Source organism: Salvelinus alpinus, chromosome 26, assembly GCF_045679555.1.
Source record: "Salvelinus alpinus chromosome 26, SLU_Salpinus.1, whole genome shotgun sequence".
Lineage (NCBI taxonomy): Eukaryota > Metazoa > Chordata > Actinopteri > Salmoniformes > Salmonidae > Salvelinus > Salvelinus alpinus.
Window position 1 is genome coordinate 46,831,798 of NC_092111.1, and position 26,959 is coordinate 46,858,756.

A 26,959-nucleotide genomic window follows, 5' to 3' on the forward strand; every position below is an offset into this window, starting at 1 on the left:
CTGAGTAAAGGGTCTGAATACTTATGTAAATGTATATTTCATTATTATTTTTTATTTTTTATAAACTATCAAAAATTCAAAAAAAAGATTTTGGCTTTGTCATTATGGGATATTGTGTGTAGATTGATGAGGAAAAAAACTATTAAATTAATTTTATATTAAGGCTGTAACCTAATGTGGAAAAAGTCAAGGGGTCTGAATACTTTCCAAAAGCACTGTATGGGGTGTGGCTAGGATTTGTTTTGGGGGGGGTCTCAGCTGGTTGGGGTGTGGCTGGTGATGCGGTGGTCTTCTTGGCCTGGGTTCGCTCTGTGTAGGTCCTTCGGGAGTCGGACTAGCAGGTCAGGGAGGTTGTCTCTCTCTCTCACAGCGCCCACTGGCTAGGCCAGCCCCTCTCCCCCTCTCTCTCTCACTGTCATTGTCACCAGCAGCAGTCTCCCTCCTCCACCACCCCACTGCTCCGAGTCTAGCTTTCTTCCCCCCACCCCCCATGTCTGGCAGCCTGTCTGGAACCGCTCCCCTTTTGAAAAGCGGAGGGAGGAGGGGTGGGGTGTAAGCCTGCCCACACCAGGAGCACGGAACACAGCCATTCTTTTGAATGACTGCGAGAGGGGCGCCGGAAAATTTTTCAAGATGTGGGGTGTCTATTCACCATAGGTAACATCGCTACATCGTGACTAGGTTGGAATGACGTGACAAATGTGGAACCATAGAGGCCGACTCTGACAGCGGGAGCTGCTGTACAAGTTGTCAGCCCTGTGTAGGGCCACTGTCGGCGGCTCTTCCCCGGCGTCCCGCTACTCCCGAGCCCCATGCAAAACATAACGGTACCGGGCAGCTCCATCAACTCTAACTCCAATGTCATTTGCTCCTGCAACTGCACTGGATCCCAGTCACAGGGGATGGATATATGTAAGTAACTACGCATTTCTGACACTACGTTGCTGTTTTAAAATGAAACCGATTTGCGCATTTATTGTTACAACACACGATCGAAAGAGCGACAGGACAGTTGGTTTAACCTGTAACCGTTAAATTGTGACAGCAATCTCTCGAACGGAGCGTAACCGCAATATAGTTTTTTTCTGAATTTCGTGTGTGTTTTAGATAAACTGTGTTGTATTTATTCACTGGATGGTTGGTGGCAGGCTATTTCCGATTATTCTGTCCATCTGAGTTTTATAAAACGCAGACGTGATGTGTGGTGCATTGCATTGGATATTATTTAATTTAGGTCACAATGACTTTGGACTTCGATTGTATTATTTTTAATATTAATTAAGTTAATAATGATATTGTCGATGGTTATGTTGGGTGCACATTTCCACATTTATGCCTGTTTCTCAGTGAAACCTAACTCGAACCTATGCGTCCATGTCAAATTACGTCTGCAGCTCTAGAGGGGCTGCGCAGACATTCCCCAAAACTCCTGCAGTCTCGGCTAACTTGGCCTACTCCCACATTCAAAAATGTCTCATAGTTTGGTAGACGTAGGCCTACATACAGTAGACTACAGTAGGCGATAGGCAGGCTACAGTAGGGGCAAGGAAGGCTACAGCTAACGGCTCAGACTGGAAATAGCTATTTCTTTGTCATCTGTGGCCTAGCCTACATCCCGTTATAGTGGTGGAATATGTGATATTGTCAGACAGAGACAGTAATTCACAGCAGACAGGCAGGCAGACTGGCTGGCAGACAGGCAGACAGGCAGGCAGGCGGTGGGTTCACCCTACCCCCACCTTCCCCCGTGCAGTGCAGAGCAGACCGTCTTGCCTAAACATCCAGACAGGGCTGTGGGTTAGGGCTGTCTGAAACACACAGTGGACAAAGGCCTTGCAACAATGAGCATGGGAACTAAGGCTCTCACCGGGATTCTGCCTGGTGTGTGTTAGTGCAGCCCATGGTTGTAACAAATGGCCCAAATATATTCTAACATGTAAATGAGGTGTTGAAGAGACTCTTGTTCCCAGCTGTCTAGTGGAGCTAGAGGAAGACTGTGACATGTCCTTAGATTGATTATAGATCAACCTCATGGGAAAATGTTTACTCCAATATGTCTTACAAATAACTCAAATGTTATTTGTCACATGCTTTGTAGTTGTGGACTAACAGTGCAATGCTTAATAATGAGGGCTTCCCCAAAAAAGCAGAGAGAAAGATAGAAAAATAATACAAAATAATAACACCAAGAACAGATGAATGTTAACTTGGCTATACACAGTGCATTCGGAAAGTATTCAGACCCCTTCCCTTTAACCACATTTTGTTACGTTACAGCCTTATTCTAAAATGGATTGCATTATTTTTTCCTCATCAATCTACACACAATACCCCATAATGACAAAGCAAAAACAGGATTTTAGAAATGTAGACAAATGTAAATAAAATAAAAAACAGAAATACCTTATTTACATAAGTATTCAGACCCTTTACTATGAGACTCAAAATTGAGCTCAAGTGCATCGAGGCACAGATCTGGAGAAGGGTACTAAAAATTGTCTGCAGCATTGAAGGTCCCCAAGAACACAGTGGCCTCCATCATTCTTAAATGGAAGAAGTTTGGAACCACCAAGACTCTTCCTAGAGCTGGCTGCCCGGCCAAACTGAGCAATCGGGGGTAAGGGCCTTGGTCAAGGAGGTGACCAAGAACCCAATGGTCACTTTGACAGAGCTCCAGAGTTAATCTGTGGAAATGGGAGAACCTTCCAGAAGGACAACCATCTCTGCAGCACTCCACCAATCAGGCCTTTATGGTAGAGTGTCCAGACGGAAGCCACTCCTCAGTAAAAGGCACAGGACTCTCAGACCATGATAAACAAGATTCACTGGTCTGATGAAACCATGATTGAACTCTTTGGCCTGAATGCCAAGCGTCACGTCTGGAGGAAACCAGGCACCATCCCTATGGTAAAGCATAGTGGTGGCAACATCATGCTGTGGGGATGTTTTTCAGCAGCAGGGACTGGGAGACAAGTCAGGATCGAGGGAAAGATGAAATGAGCAAAGTACAGAGAGATCCTAGATGAAAACCTGCTCCAGTGCTCTCTGGACCTCAGACTGGGAGCAAAGGTTCACCTTCCAACAGGACAATGACCTTAAACACATAGACAACTCAGGAATGGCTTCGGGACAAGTCTCTGAATGTCCTTGAGTGGCCCAGCCAGAGCCCGGACTTGAATCCGATCGAACATCTGTGGAGAGACCAGAAAATAGCTGTGTAGCGATGCTTCCCATCCAACCTGACAGAGCGTGAGAGGATCTGCAGGGAAGAATGGGAGAAACTCCCCAAATACAGGTGTGCCGAGCTTGTAGCATCATACCCAAGAAGATTAGAGGCTTCAGCAAAGTACTGAGTAAAGGGTCTGAATACTTATGTAAATGTGATATTTCAGTAAATTTTTTCTCTCCAAATTTGCTAAAAAAAAAACATTAAAAGTTTTTGCTTTGTCATTATAAGTGTATTGTGATGTCATTATAAGGGTATTGTGTGTAGATTGATGAACAAAATATATAATCCATTCTAGAATAAGCCTGTAATGTATTTCTTGTTGTTGAAAAAGTCAGGGGTCTGAATACTTTCCGAATGCACTGTACACGGGGTACCAGTACTGAGGTAGTAACATGGCTATATACAGGAAGTACCAGTACTGAGTTGAAGTGCAGGGGTACGATGTCATAACATGGCTATATACAGGAAGTACCAGTACTGAGTCGATGTGCAGGGGTACGATGTAATAACATGGCTATATACAGGAAGTACCAGTACTGAGTCGATGTGCAGGGGTACGATGTCATAACATGGCTATATACAGGAAGTACCAGTACTGAGTTGAAGTGCAGGGGTACGATGTAATAACATGGCTATATACAGGAAGTACCAGTACTGAGTCGATGTGCAGGGGTACAATGTAATAACATGGCTATATACAGGAAGTACCAGTACTGAGTCGATGTGCAGGGGTACGATGTAATAACATGGCTATATACAGGAAGTACCAGTACTGAGTCGATGTGCAGGGGTACGATGTCATAACATGGCTATATACAGGAAGTACCAGTACTGAGTCGATGTGCAGGGGTACGATGTAATAACATGGCTATATACAGGAAGTACCAGTACTGAGTCGATGTGCAGGGGTGTTATGTAATAACATGGCTATATACAGGAAGTACCAGTACTGAGTTGAAGTGCAGGGGTACGATGTCATAACATGGCTATATACAGGAAGTACCAGTACTGAGGTAGTAACATGGCTATATACAGGAAGTACCAGTACTGAGTCGATGTGCAGGGGTACCAGGTAATAACATGGCTATATACAGGAAGTACCAGTACTGAGTCGATGTGCAGGGGTACGAGGTAATAACATGGCTATATACAGGAAGTACCAGTACTGAGTCGATGTGCAGGGGTACGAGGTAATAACATGGCTATATACAGGAAGTACCAGTACTGAGGTAGTAACATGGCTATATACAGGAAGTACCAGTACTGAGTCGATGTGCAGGGGTATGATGTAATAACATGACTATATACAGGAAGTACCAGTACTGAGTCGATGTGCAGGGGTATGATGTAATAACATGGCTATATACAGGAAGTACCAGTACTGAGTTGAAGTGCAGGGGTACGATGTCATAACATGGCTATATACAGGAAGTACCAGTACTGAGTTGAAGTGCAGGGGTACGATGTCATAACATGGCTATATACAGGAAGTACCAGTACTGAGTCGATGTGCAGGGGTACGATGTCATAACATGGCTATATACAGGAAGTACCAGTACTGAGTTGAAGTGCAGGGGTACGATGTCATAACATGGCTATATACAGGAAGTACCAGTACTGAGTCGATGTGCAGGGGTACGATGTAATAACATGGCTATATACAGGAAGTACCAGTACTGAGTCGATGTGCAGGGGTACAATGTAATAACATGGCTATATACAGGAAGTACCAGTACTGAGTTGAAGTGCAGGGGTACCAGGTAATAACATGGCTATATACAGGAAGTACCAGTACTGAGTTGAAGTGCAGGGGTACGATGTCATAACATGGCTATATACAGGAAGTACCAGTACTGAGGTAGTAACATTGCTATATACAGGAAGTACCAGTACTGAGTCGATGTGCAGGGGTACCAGGTAATAACATGGCTATATACAGGAAGTACCAGTACTGAGTCGATGTGCAGGGGTACGAGGTAATAACATGGCTATATACAGGAAGTACCAGTACTGAGTTGAAGTGCAGGGGTACAATGTAATAACATGGCTATATACAGGAAGTACCAGTACTGAGTCGATGTGCAGGGGTACGAGGTAATAACATGGCTATATACAGGAAGTACCAGTACTGAGGTAGTAACATGGCTATATACAGGAAGTACCAGTACTGAGTCGATGTGCAGGGGTATGATGTAATAACATGACTATATACAGGAAGTACCAGTACTGAGTCGATGTGCAGGGGTATGATGTAATAACATGGCTATATACAGGAAGTACCAGTACTGAGTTGAAGTGCAGGGGTACGATGTCATAACATGGCTATATACAGGAAGTACCAGTACTGAGTTGAAGTGCAGGGGTACGATGTCATAACATGGCTATATACAGGAAGTACCAGTACTGAGTCGATGTGCAGGGGTACGATGTCATAACATGGCTATATACAGGAAGTACCAGTACTGAGTTGAAGTGCAGGGGTACGATGTCATAACATGGCTATATACAGGAAGTACCAGTACTGAGTCGATGTGCAGGGGTACGATGTAATAACATGGCTATATACAGGAAGTACCAGTACTGAGTCGATGTGCAGGGGTACAATGTAATAACATGGCTATATACAGGAAGTACCAGTACTGAGTTGAAGTGCAGGGGTACCAGGTAATAACATGGCTATATACAGGAAGTACCAGTACTGAGTCGATGTGCAGGGGTACGAGGTAAAAACGTGACTTTATACACGGGGTACCAGTAGATAGATAATTAACAGTAGCAGCAGTGTATGTTATGAGTCAAAAGAGTCGATGCAAAAAGGGCCAATGCAGATAGTCCTCTATTTGGTTAACTATTTAGTGGTCTTATTGCTTGGGGGTAAAAGCTGTTCAGGATCGTGTTCGTTCCAGACTTGGTACATCGGTACAGCATTTCGTGCGGTAGCAGGGAGAACAGTCTATGGCTTAGGTGGCTGGAGTCTTTCCCAATATTTAGGGCCTTCCTCTGACACCACAAGACGTAGAGGTTGGTTCTGGATGGCAGGGAGCTCTGCACCAGTGATGTACTGGGCCGTACACATTGCCCTCTGTAGTGCCGTGCGGTTGGATGCCAAGCAGTTGCCATGCCAAGCAGTGATGCAGCCAGTCAAGATGCTCTCAATGGTGCAACTGTAGAACTTTTTGAGAATCTGAGGGCCCGTTTTATCCTTTCAGCCTCCTGAGGGGGAAGAGGTGCTGCCGTGCCCTCTTCACAACTGTGTTGGTGTGTGGACCGTGTTAAGTCCTTAGTGATGTGGACACTGAGGTGTGGACCATGTTAAGTTCTTAGTGATGTGGACACTGAGGTGTGGACCATGTTAAGTCCTTAGTGATGTGGACACTGAGGTGTGGACCATGTTAAGTCCTTAGTGATGTGGACACTGAGGTGTGGACCATGTTAAGTCCTTAGTGATGTGGACACTGAATAGAGTTTACAGTATAAGGAATGCTACAGTGTAAACATTATGCTCATTGTCTGTCTCTCCTGGGGAGGATATTTCCAACAGACTACTTATTAATAACATAGTAGTCGTTTTTATGTCTGATTCAATTACAAAACATCATGATACTGTATCCTACAGCATGCCAGTCTGTTTCAAAACATCATGATACTGGACTGACCTACACCCCTACATCTCTACCTCAGCTCTGGGCTGACCTACCCCCCTACATCTCTACCTCAGCTCTGGACTGACCTACACCCCTACACCCCTACATCTCTACCTCAGCTCTGGACTGACCTACACCCCTACCCCCCTACATCTCTACCTCAGCTCTGGACTGATCTACACCCCTACACCTCTACCTCAGCTCTGGACTGACCTACACCCCTACATCTCTACCTCAGCTCTGGGCTGACCTACCCCCCTACATCTCTACCTCAGCTCTGGACTGACCTACACCCCTACACCCCTACATCTCTACCTCAGCTCTGGACTGACCTACACCCCTACCCCCCTACATCTCTACCTCAGCTCTGGACTGATCTACACCCCTACACCTCTACCTCAGCTCTGGACTGATCTACACCCCTACACCTCTACCTCAGCTCTGGACTGACCTACAACCCTACACCCCTACACCTCTACCTCAGCTCTGGACTGACCTACCCCCCTACACCTCTACCTCAGCTCTGGACTGACCTACCCCCTACATCTCTACCTCAGCTCTGGACTGACCTACACCCCTACATCTCTACCTCAGCTCTGGACTGATCTACAACCCTACACCTCTACCTCAGCTCTGGACTGACCTACACCGCTACACCCCTACATCTCTACCTCAGCTCTGGACTGATCTACACCCCTACACCTCTACCTCAGCTCTGGACTGACCTACACCCCTACACCCCTACACCTCTACCTCAGCTCTGGACTGACCTACCCCCCTACATCTCTACCTCAGCTCTGGACTGACCTAACCCCCTACAGCCCTACATCTCTACCTCAGCTCTGGACTGACCTACACCCCTACACCTCTACCTCAGCTCTGGACTGACCTACACCCCTACATCTCTACCTCAGCTCTGGACTGACCTACACCCCTACATCTCTACCTCAGCTCTGGACTGACCTACCCCCCTACATCTCTACCTCAGCTCTGGACTGATCTACACCCCTACATCTCTACCTCAGCTCTGAACTGATCTACCCCCCTACATCTCTACCTCAGCTCTGGACTGATCTACCCCTCTACACCCCTACATCTCTACCTCAGCTCTGGACTGATCTACACCCCTACACCTCTACCTCAGCTCTGGACTGATCTACACCCCTACACCCCTACATCTCTACCTCAGCTCTGGACTGATCTACAGCCCTACATCTCTACCTCAGCTCTGGACTGATCTACACCCCTACACCTCTACCTCAGCTCTGGACTGATCTACACCCCTACACCCTTACATCTCTACCTCAGCTCTGGACTGACCTACACCCCTACATCTCTACCTCAGCTCTGGACTGAACTACACCCCTACATCTCTACCTCAGCTCTGGGCTGATCTACACCCCTACACCCCTACATCTCTACCTCAGCTCTGGACTGATCTACACCCCTACACCCCTACATCTCTACCTCAGCTCTGGACTGATCTACCCCCCTACATCTCTACCTCAGCTCTGGACTGAACTACACCCCTACATCTCTACCTCAGCTCTGGACTGACCTACGAACCAACACTCCCAATCCTCTTTCTGGATTCTGACGCCCTCTCTCTCTCTGGACTCTCCAGACCCTCTCTGACCCCCCCCCCCCCCCCCCCCTCAACGCTCCAGTCTTTCTCTGACCCTCGCTCTCTCTCTCTCTCTGGACTTCAGTCTTTCTCTGACCCTCGCTCTTTCTCTCTCTCTGGACTTCAGTCTTTCTCTGACCCTCGCTCTCTCTCTCTCTCTCTCTGGACTTCAGTCTTTCTCTGACCCTCGCTCTCTCTCTCTCTCTCTCTGGACTTCAGTCTTTCTCTGACCCTCGCTCTCTCTCTCTCTCTCTCTGGACTTCAGTCTTTCTCTGACCATCTCTCTCTCTAGACCTTCCAGTCTCTCTCTCTCTCGCTCTCGACTTCAGTCTTTCTCTGACCATCTCTCTCTCTAGACTTTCCAGTCTCTCTCTCTCTCGCTCTCGCTCTCTGGACTTTCCAGACCTTCTCTGACCCTCTCTCTCAATTCAATTCAAAATGAGTTTTTTTTGGCATAGGAAACATGTCAATAACATTACCAAAGCAAGTGAAATAAACAATAAACAAAAGTGAGAAGAGACAAATATAACAACATCAACAAAACACGAATATAAATCAATAGTAAACATTGCATTTAAAAAGGTTTCAAAAAGATAAAGACATTTCAATTGTTATAGTAATGTGCAGGTAGTTGTAATATGTATAGTGGGGGAAGGTAATTAAACAGATTAATATTGGTGTGATATACAATGTTGTGTGTGCTTCACTGGTTGCTCTTTTTTCATGGCAATGGGCCAATCATCTTGCGTCTGTGATTGCACATTGTAGTATTTCGTCTAACAGACATGGAAATGTATCAATGTTTGATTTGTTTTCAAATTCTTTGTGGGTCTGTGTGATCTGTGGGAAATATGTGCCTCTAATGTTGTCATACATTTGGCAGGAGGTTAGGAAGTGCAGCTCAGTTTCCACCTCATTTTGTGGGCAGTGTTGCACATAGCCTGTCTTCTCTCAAGTCTGTCTATGGCAGCCTCTCTCAATAGCAAGACTATGCTCAATGACATGGAGGATTTTCTTAATTTTGGGTAAGTCTCTCTCTCTTTCTAACTAGTCTCTCTCTCTCTCTCTCTCTCTCTCTCTCTCTCTCTCTCTCTCTCTCTCTCTCTCTCTCTCTCTCTCTCTCTCTCTCTCTCTCTCTCTCTCTCTCTGACTAGTCTCTCTCTCTCTCTCTCTCTCTCTCTCTCTCTGTCTCTGACTAGTCTCTTTCTCTTTCTCTCTCTCTCTGACTAGTCTCTTTCTCTCTCTCTCTCTCTCTCTCTCTCTCTCTCTCTCTCTCTCTCTCTCTCTCTCTCTCTTTCTCTCTCTCTCTGACTAGTCTCTTTCTCTCTCTCTCTCTCTCTCTCTCTCTGACTAGTCTCTTTCTTTTTCTCTTTCTCTCTCTCTCTCTTTCTCTGACTAGTCTCTTTCTCTCTCTCTCTCTCTCTCTGACCCTCTTCTCAATTCAATTCAGTAGACTTTATTGAAATGGAAAGTTAAATTACTTACATTGTCAATATAGCAACAATGGTGGGACAAACATCAATATGGCATGAATAATATTAGTAGTATTAGTAGTGGAAATGGTATTACCATTAACATCAATAATAGTAGTAGTATTAGTGGAAATGGTATTACCATTAACATCAATAATAGTAGTAGTAGTATTAGTAGTAGTGGAAATGGTATTACCATTAACATCAATAATAATAGTAGTATTAGTAGTAGTAGTGGAAATGGTATTACCATTAACATCAATAATAGTAGTATTAGTGGAAATGGTATTATCATTAACATCAATAATAATAGTAGTATTAGTGGAAATGGTATTATCATTAACATCAATAATAGTAGTAGTAGTAGTGGAAATGGTATTACCATTAACATCAATAATAGTAGTAGTAGTAGTATTTATTTATTTATATATTTTTAAGGGGTGGATCAGCTTACTATTTCAGGATTGTAGCTTCCATCAATGTAATTGTCTGCATCATTTCCAATCCCCCATATTTTGGGGGGTAAATATATACATCCATATACATACGCAAATGCAAACATATACGTATATATACATACACACATACCTATATAGACATACATACTTTTGTTTAGAATATACCTTTATTATTCCCCCAAGCCCTACCACCCTTCCCCCAATTGGAGTAAACTAATAAACAATAACACTTAGGCTTCTACCTTCAGTTTATACACATTTTACAGACACAATCTATTTCGCAATAGTTATATTTTGTTTTGTTTTTAGTCCTTCCTCTATTTCTGATGTCCATCCAGTTTGATTTCTATTTGTAACTGTGCTATTTCACAACATTTCTGAACCTATATACATTTTTACAGACCCCGTATGTTTTACGTTGGTTATTTTGTTATTAGTCCCACCCTTCAGCTCCATTCAACCCCTCCCATCTATCTCTATCTTCTATTTGTTATATATTTTTCAACTGTGCTGTGATGCTTCACAAAAGTACTGAACCTTTCTATTCTCATAGCTTCTACAGATTGTAAATTAAAAATAAACATTTTTGCTAAAATAATAATTATTTTATTGATTGATTGACTATGACTTTTCAAATCCCCCAGTATTGCTATCTGTAGCGTTAGTTCTAGGCAAATGTTGCAATTCTTCAGCCATTCCTGGACCTGTGACCAGAAACGAGCTACATATGGACAGTACCAAAATAAATGATCTAATGACTCTGCCTCCTCACAGCAGAATCTGCAGAGCTGGGAAGATTGTATCCCCCATATATATAACATTCTATTGGTTACAAGAATTTTGTATAGTAATTTAAATAGAAAAATGTGAAGTTTTGAATCCGGCAATGTTTTTCGTGTCAATTCATAAACCATGTGCCATGGAATGGGTACATCAAAAATCTCTTCCCAACTATTTTGCAATTTTTATGGCACAACTGTCAATTTTGAGTCCTTAAATGAAATTAGTAAATGTTTTTATTTATCACATCTTTCTTTAACCAATTATGGTCATTAATTCAGGGCCGACAGACAAGTTCCTTACTTTTTCACCCTTCCACTTTCCTCTTCCATTTTCATGGTAATGCTGCAAATAGTTGGTTGTAATTTTGTGTAGAGCAGACATTTCCATGTCTGTGTTAGCTGCATGTGTGACATAACTCCACCAGTCCTATTTATGATATCATTCACTAAAATGATACCTTTTTTAAACATTTTATCAAAAAATACGTATTTTTTTAAATCAATTAGTATATTTGAGTTTAACCACAATATTTGTTGTATTATTTGTTCCCTCTTTTCAGGTGGATTAAACTAAAATTGCAACCAGCATTAAAGACCTTGTTTTAAAAAATAAGGATATTTTGGAGATGATTTCCTTTTCAAACAACCGAAAGTGAGCCGTTGTAATCTGAATAAAGGGAAAAAGGCCCTTCTTGAACATAGGATGAGACATTCCTACCAATTTACTAGAGAACCAGTTTGGATTTAAGTATAACTTTTGTATGACTGATGCCTTTAGTGAGAGGTCTAATGCTTTAATATTTCATCATTTCTGCCCTCCGAATTCATATTCGTTACATAAATAGGCTCTTTTAATTTCGTCTGGCTTGCTATTCCAAATAAAATGGAGTATTTTTTGTTCATATAATTTAAAAAGCAGGTCACTAGGTGTAGGCAAAACCATAAGCAAATAGGTAAACTGTGATATGACTAAAGAGTTAATCAGGGTGATTTTTCCACAAATAGACAGGTATTTTCCTTTCCATGGTAACAAGATCTTATCTATTTTTGCTAACTTTCTATAAAAATTTATTGGAGTGAGATCGTTTCTTTCTTTTGGGATTTGTATACCGAGTATGTACACATCTCGGTCAGACCATTTAATTGGTAAACTACATGGTAATGTAAAAATAGCATTTTTTAGTGATCTAATACGTAATATGGTACACTTATCATAATTTGGTTTTAATCCAGAGAGGATAGCAAAAGTATCTAGATCCTCTATGAGGTGGTGGAGAGATTCTAATTGTGGTTTTAAAGAAAACATGAATCATCAGCTTACAATGACACCTTAGTTTTTAAGCCACGGGTTTCTAATCCCTTAATATTATTGTTTGATCTAATTTTGACAGCTAACATGTCGATGGCAATAATAAATAGATATGCCGATAGTGGACCACCTTGTTTTACTCCTCTAGCTAGTTAAAAACTTTCTGAGATGTAGCCATTATTTACTATTTTACACCTAGGGTTACTATACATAACTTTAACCCATTTTATAAGAGATGCCCCAAAATTGAAATATTCTAGGCATTTATATTTAAACTCCAGTCGTACTTTATCAAAAGCCTTTTCAAAATCAGCTATGAAAACCAGGCCTGGTGTCCCCGATATTTCATAGTGTTCTATTGTTTCCAGTACTTGTCTTATATCTTCAATGTATCGTCCATGTAAAAAACCTGCTTGATTAGGATGAATAATATCTGACAATACTTTTTTAATTCTATGCGCCAAGCATTTTGCTAGGATTTTTGCATCACAACACTGAAGTGTAAGAGGTCTCCAATTTTTTTAATGGACTGTATCTTTATACAGTGGGGCAAAAAAGTATTTAGTCAGCCACCAATTGTGCAAGTTCTCCCACTTAAAAAGATGAGAGAGGCCTGTAATTTTCATCATAGGTACACTTCAACTATGACAGACAAAATGAGAAAAAAAAATCCAGGAAATCACATTGTAGGATTTTTAATGAATTTATTTTCAAATTATGGTGGAAAATAAGTATTTGGTCACCTACAAACAAGCAAGATTTCTGGCTCTCACAGACCTGTAACTTCTTCTTTAAGAGGCTCCTCTGTCCTCCACTCGTTACCTGTATTAATGGCACCTGTTTGAACTTGTTATCAGTATAAAAGACACCTGTCCACAACCTCAAACAGTCCCACTCCAAACTCCACTATGGCCAAGACCAAAGAGCTGTCAAAGGACACCAGAAACAAAATTGTAGACCTGCACCAGGCTGGGAAGACTGAATCTGCAATAGGTAAGCAGCTTGGTTTGAAGAAATCAACTGTGGGAGCAATTATTAGGAAATGGAAGACATACAAGACCACTGATAATCTCCCTCGATCTGGGGCTCCAAGCAAGATCTCACCCCGTGGGGTCAAAATGATCACAAGAACGGTGAGCAAAAATCCCAGAACCACACGGGGGGACCTAGTGAATGACCTGCAGAGAGCTGGGACCAAAGTAACAAAGCCTACCATCAGTAACACACTACGCCGTCAGGGACTCAAATCCTGCAGTGCCAGACGTGTCCCCCTGCTTAAGCCAGTACATGTCCTGGCCCGTCTGAAGTTTGCTAGAGAGCATTTGGAGGATCCAGAAGAAGATTGGGAGAATGTCATATGGTCAGATGAAACCAAAATAGAACTTTTTGGTAAAAACTCAACTCGTCGTGTTTGGAGGACAAAGAATGCTGAGTTGCATCCAAAGAACACCATACCTACTGTGAAGCATGGGGGTGGAAACATCATGCTTTGGGGCTGTTTTTCTGCAAAGGGACCAGGACGACTGATCCGTGTAAAGGACAGAATGAATGGGGCCATGTATAGTGAGATTTTGAGTGAAAACCTCCTTCCATCAGCAAGGGCATTGAAGATGAAACGTGGCTGGGTCTTTCAGCATGACAATGATCCCAAACACACCGCCCGGGCAACGAAGGAGTGGCTTCGTAAGAAGCATTTCAAGGTCCTGGAGTGGCCTAGCCAGTCTCCAGATCTCAACCCCATAGAAAATCTTTGGAGGGAGTTGAAAGTCCGTGTTGCCCAGCAACAGCCCCAAAACATCACTGCTCTAGAGGAGATCTGCATGGAGGAATGGGCCAAAATACCAGCAACAGTGTGTGAAAACCTTGTGAAGACTTACAGAAAACGTTTGACCTCTGTCATTGCCAACAAAGGGTATATAACAAAGTATTGAGATAAACTTTTGTTATTGACCAAATACTTATCTTCCACCATAATTTGCAAATAAATTCATTAAAAATCCTACAATGTGATTTTCTGGATTTTTTTTTCTCATTTTGTCTGTCATAGTTGAAGTGTACCTATGATGAAAATTAGAGGCCTCTCTCATCTTTTTAAGTGGGAGAACTTGCACAATTGGTGGCTGACTAAATACTTTTTTGCCCCACTGTATATACCACTTGGGTCCTGTTTCAGTAATAATGATATCAGACCTTCTTGTTGGATGTCTGATAATCTACCGTTTATATAGGAGTGGTTAAAACATGCTAATAATGGTGCTCTGAGTATATCTACGTTTTGTATACTTCCACTGGTATGCCATCTATCCATGGAGTTTGGTATACCTCCACTGGTATGCCATCTATCCCTGGAGTTTGGTATGCCTCCACTGGTATGCCATCCAGCCCTGGAGTTTGGTATACCTCCACTGGTATGCCATCCAGCCCTGGAGTTTGGTATACCTCCACTGGTATGTCACCCAGCCCTGGAGTTTGGTATACCTCCACTGGTATGCCATCCAGCCCTGGAGTTTGGTATACCTCCACTGGTATGCCACCCAGCCCTGGAGTTTGGTATACCTCCACTGGTATGCCATCCATCCCTGGAGTTTGGTATACCTCCACTGGTATGCCATCCAGCCCTGGAGTTTGGTATACCTCCACTGGTATGCCATCCAGCCCTGGAGTTTGGTATACCTCCACTGGTATGCCATCCAGCCCTGGAGTTTGGTATACCTCCACTGGTATGTCATCCAGCCCTGGAGTTTGGTATACCTCCACTGGTATGCCATCCAGCCCTGGAGTTTGGTATACCTCCACTGGTATGCCATCCAGCCCTGGAGTTTGGTATGCCTCCACTGGTATGTCATCCAGCCCTGGAGTTTGGTATACCTCCACTGGTATGCCATCCAGCCCTGGAGTTTGGTATACCTCCACTGGTATGCCATCCAGCCCTGGAGTTTGGTATACCTCCACTGGTATGCCATCCAGCCCTGGAGTTTGGTATGCCTCCACTGGTATGTCATCCAGCCCTGGAGTTTGGTATACCTCCACTGGTATGCCATCCAGCCCTGGAGTTTGGTATACCTCCACTGGTATGCCATCCAGCCCTGGAGTTTGGTATACTTCCACTGGTATGCCATCCAGCCCTGGAGTTTGGTATGCCTCCACTGGTATGCCATCCAGCCCTGGAGTTTGGTATACCTCCACTGGTATGCCATCCAGCCCTGGAGTTTGGTCTACCTCCACTGGTATGCCATCCAGCCCTGGAGTTTGGTATGCCTCCACTGGTATGCCATCCAGCCCTGTAGTTTGGTATGCCTCCACTGGTATGCCATCCAGCCCTGGAGTTTGGTATACCTCCACTGGTATACCATCTAGCCCTGGAGTTTGGTCTACCTCCACTGGTATGTCATCCAGCCCTGGAGTTTGTTATACCTCCACTGGTATGCCATCCAGCCCTGGAGTTTGGTATACCTCCACTGGTATGCCATCCAGCCCTGGAGTTTGGTATACCTCCACTGGTATGCCATCTAGCCCTGGAGTTTGGTCTACCTCCACTGGTATGTCATCCAGCCCTGGAGTTTGGTATGCCTCCACTGGTATGTCATCCAGCCCTGGAGTTTGGTATACCTCCACTGGTATGCCATCTAGCCCTGGAGTTTGGTATACCTCCACTGGTATGCCATCTAGCCCTGGAGTTTGGTATGCCTCCACTGGTATGTCATCCAGCCCTGGAGTTTGGTATACCTCCACTGGTATGCCATCTAGCCCTGGAGTTTGGTATACCTCCACTGGTATGCCATCCAGCCCTGGAGTTTGGTATACCTCCACTGGTATGCCATCCAGCCCTGGAGTTTGGTATACCTCCACTGGTATGCCATCCAGCCCTGGAGTTTGGTATACCTCCACTGGTATGCCACCCAGCCCTGGAGTTTGGTATACCTCCACTGGTATGTCATCCATCCCTGGAGTTTGGTATACCTCCACTGGTATGCCATCCAGCCCTGGAGTTTGGTAAACCTCCACTGGTATGCCATCCAGCCCTGGAGTTTGGTATACCTCCACTGGTATGCCACCCAGCCCTGGAGTTTGGTATATCTCCACTGGTATGCCATCCAGCCCTGGAGTTTGGTATACCTCCACTGGTATGCCATCCAGCCCTGGAGTTTGGTATACCTCCACTGGTATGCCATCCAGCCCTGGAGTTTGGTATACCTCCACTGGTATGCCATCCAGCCCTGGAGTTTGGTATACCTCCACTGGTATGTCATCCAGCCCTGGAGTTTGGTATACCTCCACTGGTATGCCATCCAGCCCTGGAGTTTGGTATACCTCCACTGGTATGCCATCCAGCCCTGGAGTTTGGTATGCCTCCACTGGTATGTCATCCAGCCCTGGAGTTTGGTATACCTCCACTGGTATGCCATCCAGCCCTGGAGTTTGGTATACCTCCACTGGTATGCCATCCAGCCCTGGAGTTTGGTATACCTCCACTGGTATGCCATCCAGCCCTGGAGTTTGGTATGCCTCCACTGGTATGTCATCCAGCCCTGGAGTTTGATATACCTCCACTGGTATGCCATCCAGCCCTGGAGTTTGGTATACCTCCACTGGTATGCCATCCAGCCCTGGAGTTTGGTATACTTCCACTGGTATGCCATCCAGCCCTGGAGTTTGGTATGCCTCCACTGGTATGCCATCCAGCCCTGGAGTTTGGTATACCTCCACTGGTATGCCATCCAGCCCTGGAGTTTGGTCTACCTCCACTGGTATGCCATCCAGCCCTGGAGTTTGGTATGCCTCCACTGGTATGCCATCCAGCCCTGTAGTTTGGTATGCCTCCACTGGTATGCCATCCAGCCCTGGAGTTTGGTATACCTCCACTGGTATACCATCTAGCCCTGGAGTTTGGTCTACCTCCACTGGTATGTCATCCAGCCCTGGAGTTTGGTATACCTCCACTGGTATGCCATCCAGCCCTGGAGTTTGGTATACCTCCACTGGTATGCCATCCAACCCTGGAGTTTGGTATACCTCCACTGGTATGCCATCCAACCCTGGAGTTTGGTCTACCTCCACTGGTATGTCATCCAGCCCTGGAGTTTGGTATGCCTCCACTGGTATGTCATCCAGCCCTGGAGTTTGGTATACCTCCACTGGTATGCCATCTAGCCCTGGAGTTTGGTATACCTCCACTGGTATGCCATCTAGCCCTGGAGTTTGATATGCCTCCACTGGTATGTCATCCAGCCCTGGAGTTTGGTATACCTCCACTGGTATGCCATCTAGCCCTGGAGTTTGGTATACCTCCACTGGTATGCCATCCAGCCCTGGAGTTTGGTATACCTCCACTGGTATGCCATCCAGCCCTGGAGTTTGGTATACCTCCACTGGTATGCCATCCAGCCCTGGAGTTTGGTATACCTCCACTGGTATGCCACCCAGCCCTGGAGTTTGGTATACCTCCACTGGTATGCCATCCAGCCCTGGAGTTTGGTATACCTCCACTGGTATGCCATCCAGCCCTGGAGTTTGGTATACCTCCACTGGTATGCCATCCAGCCCTGGAGTTTGGTATACCTCCACTGGTATGTCATCCAGCCCTGGAGTTTGGTATACCTCCACTGGTATGCCATCCAGCCCTGTAGTTTTCCCAGACTTAAAGGCTTTAATTGCATCAATTAGTTCCTCCTCTGTAATTTGGCCTTCACATGAGTCTGTCGAACTGCTTTGCTTTATCTTGACCAGGTCGCAGTTGCAAATTAGAACTTTTTCTCAACTAGCCTAGCTGGTTAAATAAAGGTGGAATAAAATAATTAAATAAAAAATGGAAGATTGAAAAATAATTTGGTGCATTTTTCCCCATATTCCATCCAGTTCACTTTATTTTTTATAATATATTACAATGGATTTTTCTTGAATAAGTTCCTCCATTTCTTTTTGTTTTTAGTTAGTAGTCAAGACGACTAGCTTGATTAAGCCTCCGCCATGTATATCTCACTAGGTCAGGGTATTTAAGTCTACATATATCCACTGATTCCAATATATCCATGACATTCATGATTTCCTTAAGTGCCTGAGGGTGATAGTTTGTAGTGTGATTTCCTTTCCGGTCCATAGAGGTATTTAAGACCGTATTAAAATCTCCCACCATAATAATAGAGTCTAGTGTTGCTTCAAGAGTTGATAAATTCTTATATATATTTTCAAAGATGCTTGGATCATCATTATTTGGAGCGTACAGGTTAATAAGCCATATCTGTGTATTGTCCAATAACATATTTAAAAAATAATCCGTCTACCTTGATGATCTGTTAGGACAATTTGCACATTTGGATCAAAATTACCCTTTTGAATTTATTTGCATGGGAGAAATATATTTCGCCCCCCCAGTTCTTTTTCCACAAAACTTCATCTAAAATTGTTGAAAGAGTTTCCTGTAAACAATATATAATATATTTCTTCTCTTTTAACCAGGTAAATACTGATCGTCTTTTCTTATTATCTGCTGAGCCATTACAATTGTAACTGGCTATACTTATTTCACCACTTACCATAATGACACACAACTTTCAATTCTAGTTATCAAAATATATTTTTGTAAACGTACTATTAAAAAGTAACATGATGATTGAGTGTGTATATAGCTGTACCATGATATTTGCATTGTTACTAAGTAAACCTCCAATTGGTCCCCACTATTCCACCCTCTAAAAGCCCTCCTCATCTCGAGTTGGGTTGTCATCCCAATGCCCGGCAGACCACCCTCTAAAAGCCCTCCTCATCCCGAGTTGGGTTGTCATCCCAATGCCCGGCAGACCACCCTCTAAAAGCCCTCATCCCGAGTTGGGTTGTCATCCCAATGCCCGGCAGACCACCCTCTAAAAGCCCTCATCCCGAGTTGGGTTGTCATCCCAATGCCCGGCAGACCACCCTCGACCCCCTGTATCCCATAGCCCAGAACAGACTGGGATCCATCCTTCGAAAAGAGCACACAGTGCCATTTACAGATCAACCACGATCTACACAATAATAGTAGTAGTAGTAGTACTAGTAGTGGAAATGGTATTACCATTAACATCAATAGTAGTAGTAGTAGTAGTAGTAGTAGTATTAGTAGTGGACATGGTATTTTTTAGTTTTTACCTCCAAGCCATAAGACTCCTGAACAGGTCATCAAATGGCTACATGGACTATTTGCATTGTGTGCCCCCCCCCCCCCCCCCCCCCCAACCCCTATTTTACGCTGCTGCTACTCTCTGTTTATCTTATATGCATAGTCCAGTGCTCCTGCACTCTCTCTCTGGTACTCTCTCTCTCTCTGGTACTCTCTCTCTCTCTCTCCCTGTCTCTCTCTGTCTCTCTCTCTCTCTCTCTCTCTCTTTCTCTCTCTGTCTCTCTCTGTCTCTCTCTCTCTGCATCTCTCTCTGGTACTCTCTCTCTCTCTCTCTCTCTCTCTCTCTCTGCCTCTCTCTCTCTCTGCCTCTCTCTCTCTCTTTCTCGCTCTCTGTCTCTCTCTCTCTCTCTCTCTCTCTCTGGTACTCTCTCTCTCTGCCTCTCTCTCTCTCTGCCTCTCTCTCTCTCTGCCTCTCTCTCTCTCTCTCTGTCTCTCTCTCCAGTTTTCCCTTTTGCTCAATTCAATTCAACTCAAAGGGCTTTATTATACATTTGGTTTTTAATAAATAAATCAGATCCAGTCTGAACTGTGTGATGTAGTAGGGAGTTGTAGTTTCTCTAGAGATAAATCAGATCCAGTCTGAACTGTGTGATGTAGTAGGGAGTTGTAGTTTCTCTAGAGATAAATCAGATCCAGTCTGAACTGTGTGATGTAGTATGGAGTTGTAGTTTCTCTAGAGATAAATCCGATCCAGTCTGAACGGTTTGATGTAGTAGGGAGTTGTAGTTTCTCTAGAGATAAATCAGATCCAGTCTGAACTGTGTGATGTAGTAGGGAGTTGTAGTTTCTCTAGAGATAAATCAGATCCAGTCTGAACTGTGTGATGTAGTAGGGAGTTGTAGTTTCTCTAGAGATAAATCACATCCAGCCTGAACGGTGTGATGTAGTAGGGAGTTGTAGTTTCTCTAGAGATAAATCCGATCCAGTCTGAATGGTGTGATGTAGTAGGGAGTTGTAGTTTCTCTAGAGATAAATCAGATCCAGTCTGAACTGTGTGATGTAGTAGGGAGTTGTAGTTTCTCTAGAGATAAATCAGATCCAGTCTGAACTGTGTGATGTAGTAGGGAGTTGTAGTTTCTCTAGAGATAAATCACATCCAGCCTGAACGGTGTGATGTAGTAGGGAGTTGTAGTTTCTCTAGAGATAAATCCGATCCAGTCTGAATGGTGTGATGTAGTAGGGAGTTGTAGTTTCTCTAGAGATAAATCAGATCCAGTCTGAACTGTGTGATGTAGTAGGGAGTTGTAGTTTCTCTAGAGATAAATCAGATCCAGTCTGAACTGTGTGAGTATTGGGCCAATATTCCACATGGGTGTTAATACAGTCAGCCAGGCAGGTATTTAATACCAGTCAGCCAGCCAGCCGGTCGGTCATTCAGCCAGTCAGTCAGTCAGTCTGACAGTCAGTCAGTCGGTCAGCCAGTCAAACAGTCAGCCAGTCAGTCAACCAGTCTGTCAGTCTGTCAGTCAGTCAGTCAGTCAGTCAAACAGTCAGTCAGTCAAACAGTCAGCCAGTCTGTCTGTCAGTCAGTCAGTCAGTCAGTCAGTCAGTCAGTCAAACAGTCAGCCAGTCAGTCAGTCAGTCAGTCAGTCAAACAGTCAGTCAAACAGTCAGCCAGTCAGTCAGTCTGTCAGTCAACCAGTCTGTCAGTCAGTCAAACAGTCAGCCAGTCAGTCAACCAGTCTGTCTGTCAGTCAGTCAGCCAGCCAGCCAGTCAGTCAATCAAGAGTCAGTCAGCCAGTCAACCAGTCAGTTAGCAAGTCAGCCAGTCAGTCAGTCCAGGAGTCAGCCAGCCAGCACTATCAGCCAGTCAACCAGCCAGCCAGCCAGCCAGCACTATTAACCAGGCAGCCAGCCAGTCAGTCAAGGAGTCAGTCAGCCAGTCAGCCAGTAAGTCAGCCAGCACTATCAGTCAGCCAGCCAGGCAGCCAGTCAGTCAGCCAACCAGTCAACCAGTCTGTTAGCCAGCTAGCACTATCAGTCAGCCAGTCAGCCATTCATTCCAGGAGTCAGTCAGTCCAGGAGTCAGCCAGCAAGTCAACCAGTCAGCCAGCCAGCCAGTCACCAAGTCAGCCAGTCAGTCAGTCCAGGAGTCAGCCAGTAAGCACTATCAGCCAGCCAGTCAGTCAGCCAGCCAGCACTATAAGCCAGTCAGTCAGCCAGTCAGCCAGTCAGTCAGCTAGCCAGTCAACCAGTCAGCCAGTAAGTCAGCCAGCACTATCAGTCAGCCAGTCAGTCACTCAGCCAGCCAGTCAGTCAGGCAGCCAGTCAGTCAGTCACTCAGCCAGCCAGTCAGTCACTCACTCAGCCAGTCAGTCAGTCAGTCAGTCAGTCAGTCAGTCCAGGAGTCAGTCAGTCAGTCAGTCACTCAGCCAGCCAGTCAGTCACTCAGCCAGCCAGCCAGCCAGTCAGTCAGTCAGTCAGTCAGTCAGTCAGTCCAGGAGTCAGCCAGTCAGTCAGTCAGTCAGTCAGTCCAGGAGTCAGCCAGTCAGTCAGTCGGTCAGTCCAGGAGTCAGCCAGTCAGTCAGTCAGTCAGTCCAGGAGTCAGCCAGTCAGTCAATCAGTCAGTCCAGGAGTCAGCCAGTCACTCAGCCAGCCAGTCAGTCAGTCCAGGAGTCAGTCAGCCAGCCAGTCAGTCAGTCCAGGAGTCAGCCAGTCACTCAGTCAGTCAGTCTTTATCTGAGATTAGAGAAGAAGGGACTCAGTGGCCATGCTCTGCTTAGGTGACAACACCCAGAGCACCGTTGACACACACTCAGCGTGACGCAGCTTGATGAATAGCTCTGTTTAGCCAGCCCCTCCCCCTATACCTGGGGTTGGTGCTGACCTGGGTACTGTTCATTACGTATCAAATTTAAAAAAAACACTGAAACACGGAATGACTCCAAGAACTGCTCTTTTTGCGTTGCAAAATGTTTTGCTACGGTGTGCATTAATGAATAGGACCCTGATCATGTTCACCAGGTTTCCACCAGGTGTATGCTTTACCAGTCTGGTTTGTGATCCTTCAGTGTCTCATTTTCTATCCTTCCTGCTTTGTGACTGTGGTGGTGGTAGAGGCAGTAGGAGGGAGGCCCCAGTGTTTCTAGTCTGATTGGAAAAAGGCTGTCACACACGGTAAAGGACGCCTAGCTGCTGTTTTTAGGGCGCGCTGTCTCACTAGTTTAGAGCACCAGTCAGTCAAGTCTAGAGGCCTCCCGTTTCCACACCTCCACCCCCACCTCCACACCACCACCCGGTGATTTATACCATGTTGTTCTACAGCAGGGGGATTATAGTCTCTCTCCCACCACCCGTGATTTATACCATGTTGTTCTACAGCAGGGGGATTATAGTCTCTCTCCCACCACCCGGTGATTTATACCATGTTGTTCTACAGCAGGAGGATTATAGTCTCTCTCCCACCACCCGTGATTTATACCATGTTGTTCTACAGCAGGGGGATTATAGTCTCTCTCCCACCACCCGTGATTTATACCATGTTGTTCTACAGCAGGGGGATTATAGTCTCTCTCCCACCACCCGTGATTTATACCATGTTGTTCTACAGCAGGGGGATTATAGTCTCTCTCCCACCACCCGTGATTTATACCATGTTGTTCTACAGCAGGGGGATTATAGTCTCTCCCACCACCCGTGATTTATACCATGTTGTTCTACAGCAGGGGGATTATAGTCTCTCTCCCACCACCCGTGATTTATACCATGTTGTTCTACAGCAGGAGGATTATAGTCTCTCTTCCACCACCCGTGATTTATACCATGTTGTTCTACAGCAGGTGGATTATAGTCTCTCCCACCACCCGTGATTTATACCATGTTGTTCTACAGCAGGGGGATTATAGTCTCTCTCCCACCACCCGTGATTTATACCATGTTGTTCTACAGCAGGGGGATTATAGTCTCTCTCCCACCACCCGGTGATTTATACCATGTTGTTCTACAGCAGGAGGATTATAGTCTCTCTCCCACCACCCGTGATTTATACCATGTTGTTCTACAGCAGGGGGATTATAGTCTCTCCCACCACCCGTGATTTATACCATGTTGTTCTACAGCAGGGGGATTATAGTCTCTCTCTCACCACCTGTGATTTATACCATGTTGTTCTACAGCAGGGGGATTATAGTCTCTCTCCCACCACCCGTGATTTATACCATGTTGTTCTACAGCAGGGGGATTATAGTCTCTCTCCCACCACCCGTGATTTATACCATGTTGTTCTACAGCAGGGGGATTATAGTCTCTCTCCCACCACCCGTGATTTATACCATGTTGTTCTACAGCAGGGGGATTATAGTCTCTCTCCCACCACCCGTGATTTATACCATGTTGTTCTACAGCAGGGGGATTATAGTCTCTCTCCCACCACCCGTGATTTATACCATGCTGTTCTACAGCAGGGGGATTATAGTCTCTCTCCCACCACCCGTGATTTATACCATGCTGTTCTACAGCAGGGGGATTATAGTCTCTCTCCCACCACCCGTGATTTATACCATGTTGTTCTACAGCAGGGGGATTATAGTCTCTCTCCCACCACCCGTGATTTATACCATGTTGTTCTACAGCAGGGGGATTATAGTCTCTCTCCCACCACCCGTGATTTATACCATGTTGTTCTACAGCAGGAGGATTATAGTCTCTCTCCCACCACCCGTGATTTATACCATGTTGTTCTACAGCAGGGGGATTATAGTCTCTCCCACCACCCGTGATTTATACCATGTTGTTCTACAGCAGGGGGATTATAGTCTCTCTCCCACCACCCAGTGATTTATACCATGTTGTTCTACAGCAGGGGGATTATAGTCTCTCCCACCACCCGTGATTTATACCATGTTGTTCTACAGCAGGGGGATTATAGTCTCTCTCCCACCACCCGTGATTTATACCATGTTGTTCTACAGCAGGGGGAATATAGTCTCTCCCACCACCCGTGATTTATACCATGTTGTTCTACAGCAGGAGGATTATAGTCTCTCTCCCACCACCCGTGATTTATACCATGTTGTTCTACAGCAGGGGGATTATAGTCTCTCTCCCACCACCCGTGATTTATACCATGTTGTTCTACAGCAGGGGGATTATAGTCTCTCTCCCACCACCCGTGATTTATACCATGTTGTTCTACAGCAGGGGGATTATAGTCTCTCCCACCACCCGTGATTTATACCATGTTGTTCTACAGCAGGGGGATTATAGTCTCTCTCCCACCACCCGTGATTTATACCATGTTGTTCTACAGCAGGGGGATTATACTCTCTCTCCCACCACCCGTGATTTATACCATGTTGTTCTACAGCAGGGGGATTATAGTCTCTCTCCCACCACCCGTGATTTATACCATGTTGTTCTACAGCAGGGGGATTATAGTCTCTCTCCCACCACCCGTGATTTATACCATGTTGTTCTACAGCAGGAGGATTATAGTCTCTCTCCCACCACCCGTGATTTATACCATGTTGTTCTACAGCAGGGGGATTATAGTCTCTCTACCACCACCCGTGATTTATACCATGTTGTTCTACAGCAGGGGGATTATAGTCTCTCCCTCAGATAACGGGTAGATCTGAAGGGGTCCAGATAACGTTCACTAGGCTGGTAGGAGGGTAGATCTGAAGTGGTCCAGATAACGTTCACTAGGCTGGCAGGAGGGTAGATCTGAAGGGGTCCAGATAAGGTTCACTAGGCTGGCAGGAGGGTAGATCTGAAGTGGTCCAGATAAGGTTCACTAGGCTGGTAGGAGGGTAGGTCTGAAGGGGTCCAGATAAGGTGCACTAGGCTGGTAGGAGGGTAGGTCTGAAGTGGTCCAGATAAGGTTCACTAGGCTGGTAGGAGGGTAGGTCTGAAGGGGTCCAGATAAGGTTCACTAGGCTGGTAGGAGGGTAGGTCTGAAGGGGTCCAGATAAGGTTCACTAGGCTGGTAGGAGGGTAGGTCTGAAGGGGTCCAGATAGGGTTCACTAGGCTGGTAGGAGGGTAGGTCTGAAGGGGTCCAGATAGGGTTCACTAGGCTGGTAGGAGGGTAGGTCTGAAGTGGTCCAGATAACGTTCACTAGGCTGGTAGGAGGGTAGGACTGAAGCTGTTCAGATAAGGTTCACTAGGCTGGCAGGAGGGTAGGACTGAAGGGGTCCAGATAGGGTTCACTAGGCTGGCAGGAGGGTAGGACTGAAGGGGTCCAGATAGGGTTCACTAGGCTGGTAGGAGGGTAGGTCTGAAGCTGTTCAGATAAGGTTCACTAGGCTGGCAGGAGGGTAGGACTGAAGGGGTCCAGATAGGGTTCACTAGGCTGGCAGGAGGGTAGGACTGAGGAGGTGTAGGAGATTTTCTCTAGTCCGTCTCAGAACCACGGAACACCTTTGTTGTCCAATCATCCGCCAGGCCAGTCCTCCGTGATTCGTTACTGGGATTACGCTGCCCATCACCTTGTTTCTCCCTAGTCAGTTAATCCAGACAGTCAGGAGGTGGCATGGCTTTGTCTTGGTGGGCAGTGTGTGTGTGCCGAGCACAAATCCTTTGTCTGTACAGTTTCCGTTGGTTGTCTCCAGAAGACATACATTTACCTTCTATTAGCAGGGAGAGTGCCATATTGGTTACAGCATTAGCCTTATACACTTTGGGCCTTTTACACTTTTATACATAGTGGTTCCTCTCCATCGCTCGTTTCGTGAAATTTCATCGTGTCGCTTTTTCCTCATGGTACCTCCCCGTTGAAACATATTGCAAATGTACAAAAGTCAACGAGCAAGTCAGTGTCCATCAGTCAAATAGATATTTTCAGACACCAAACTGATACCATCTGACTCCAAACTCACTTTTTCCAACTCCTTTAGATGCCAACTATAACATATTTCAGAGCAGGCCCAAAATTCACAGCGCCTTCTATTTAAACCATAATAAAACAAATAATACGTAGTTATGTTCTAGCTGCGGGTCCAGTTCACACATTATGTTTAGCCCTATGTGAGGCGACCTCGAATCCCAAGTTTCGGCTCGATAGGTCATTCGGTGCCCGAGCAAAACCCTAATTGGTGCTGAAATTCCACTTTTTTCATTGCCTTGCTACGGGGCCCTTGAATGAGCAATCAAACAGGCTTGTTGGGGTCTGTCTCTATGGGCCGAGCCGGTTTCAACGCACCTAGTCTTGAGACTCTGGGACTTTCCTAAATGTCGTCCGTTTCGTTGAGGTCAAAATGAATTGAAAACATGGCAAATACACGAGGCTTTTTATCGATCCGGGAACCTTCTAGAGCCACATAATTCACTGTGCACAATCGACCTGA

At 45.3% G+C, this 26,959-nt stretch overlaps 1 protein-coding gene across 1 annotated transcript in view; it reads left to right on the plus strand.

The window, feature by feature from the left end:
• Positions 1-418: 418 nt before the first annotated feature.
• ldlrad4a (low density lipoprotein receptor class A domain containing 4a) overlaps positions 419-26,959 on the plus strand; it is an 84,776-nt gene continuing 58,235 nt past the window's right edge. The window contains exon 1 of the mRNA XM_071369087.1: positions 419-912. Coding sequence (XP_071225188.1) covers positions 813-912 — 100 coding nt within the window. The 5' untranslated portion in view covers positions 419-812. The remainder of the gene's footprint in view (positions 913-26,959) is intronic.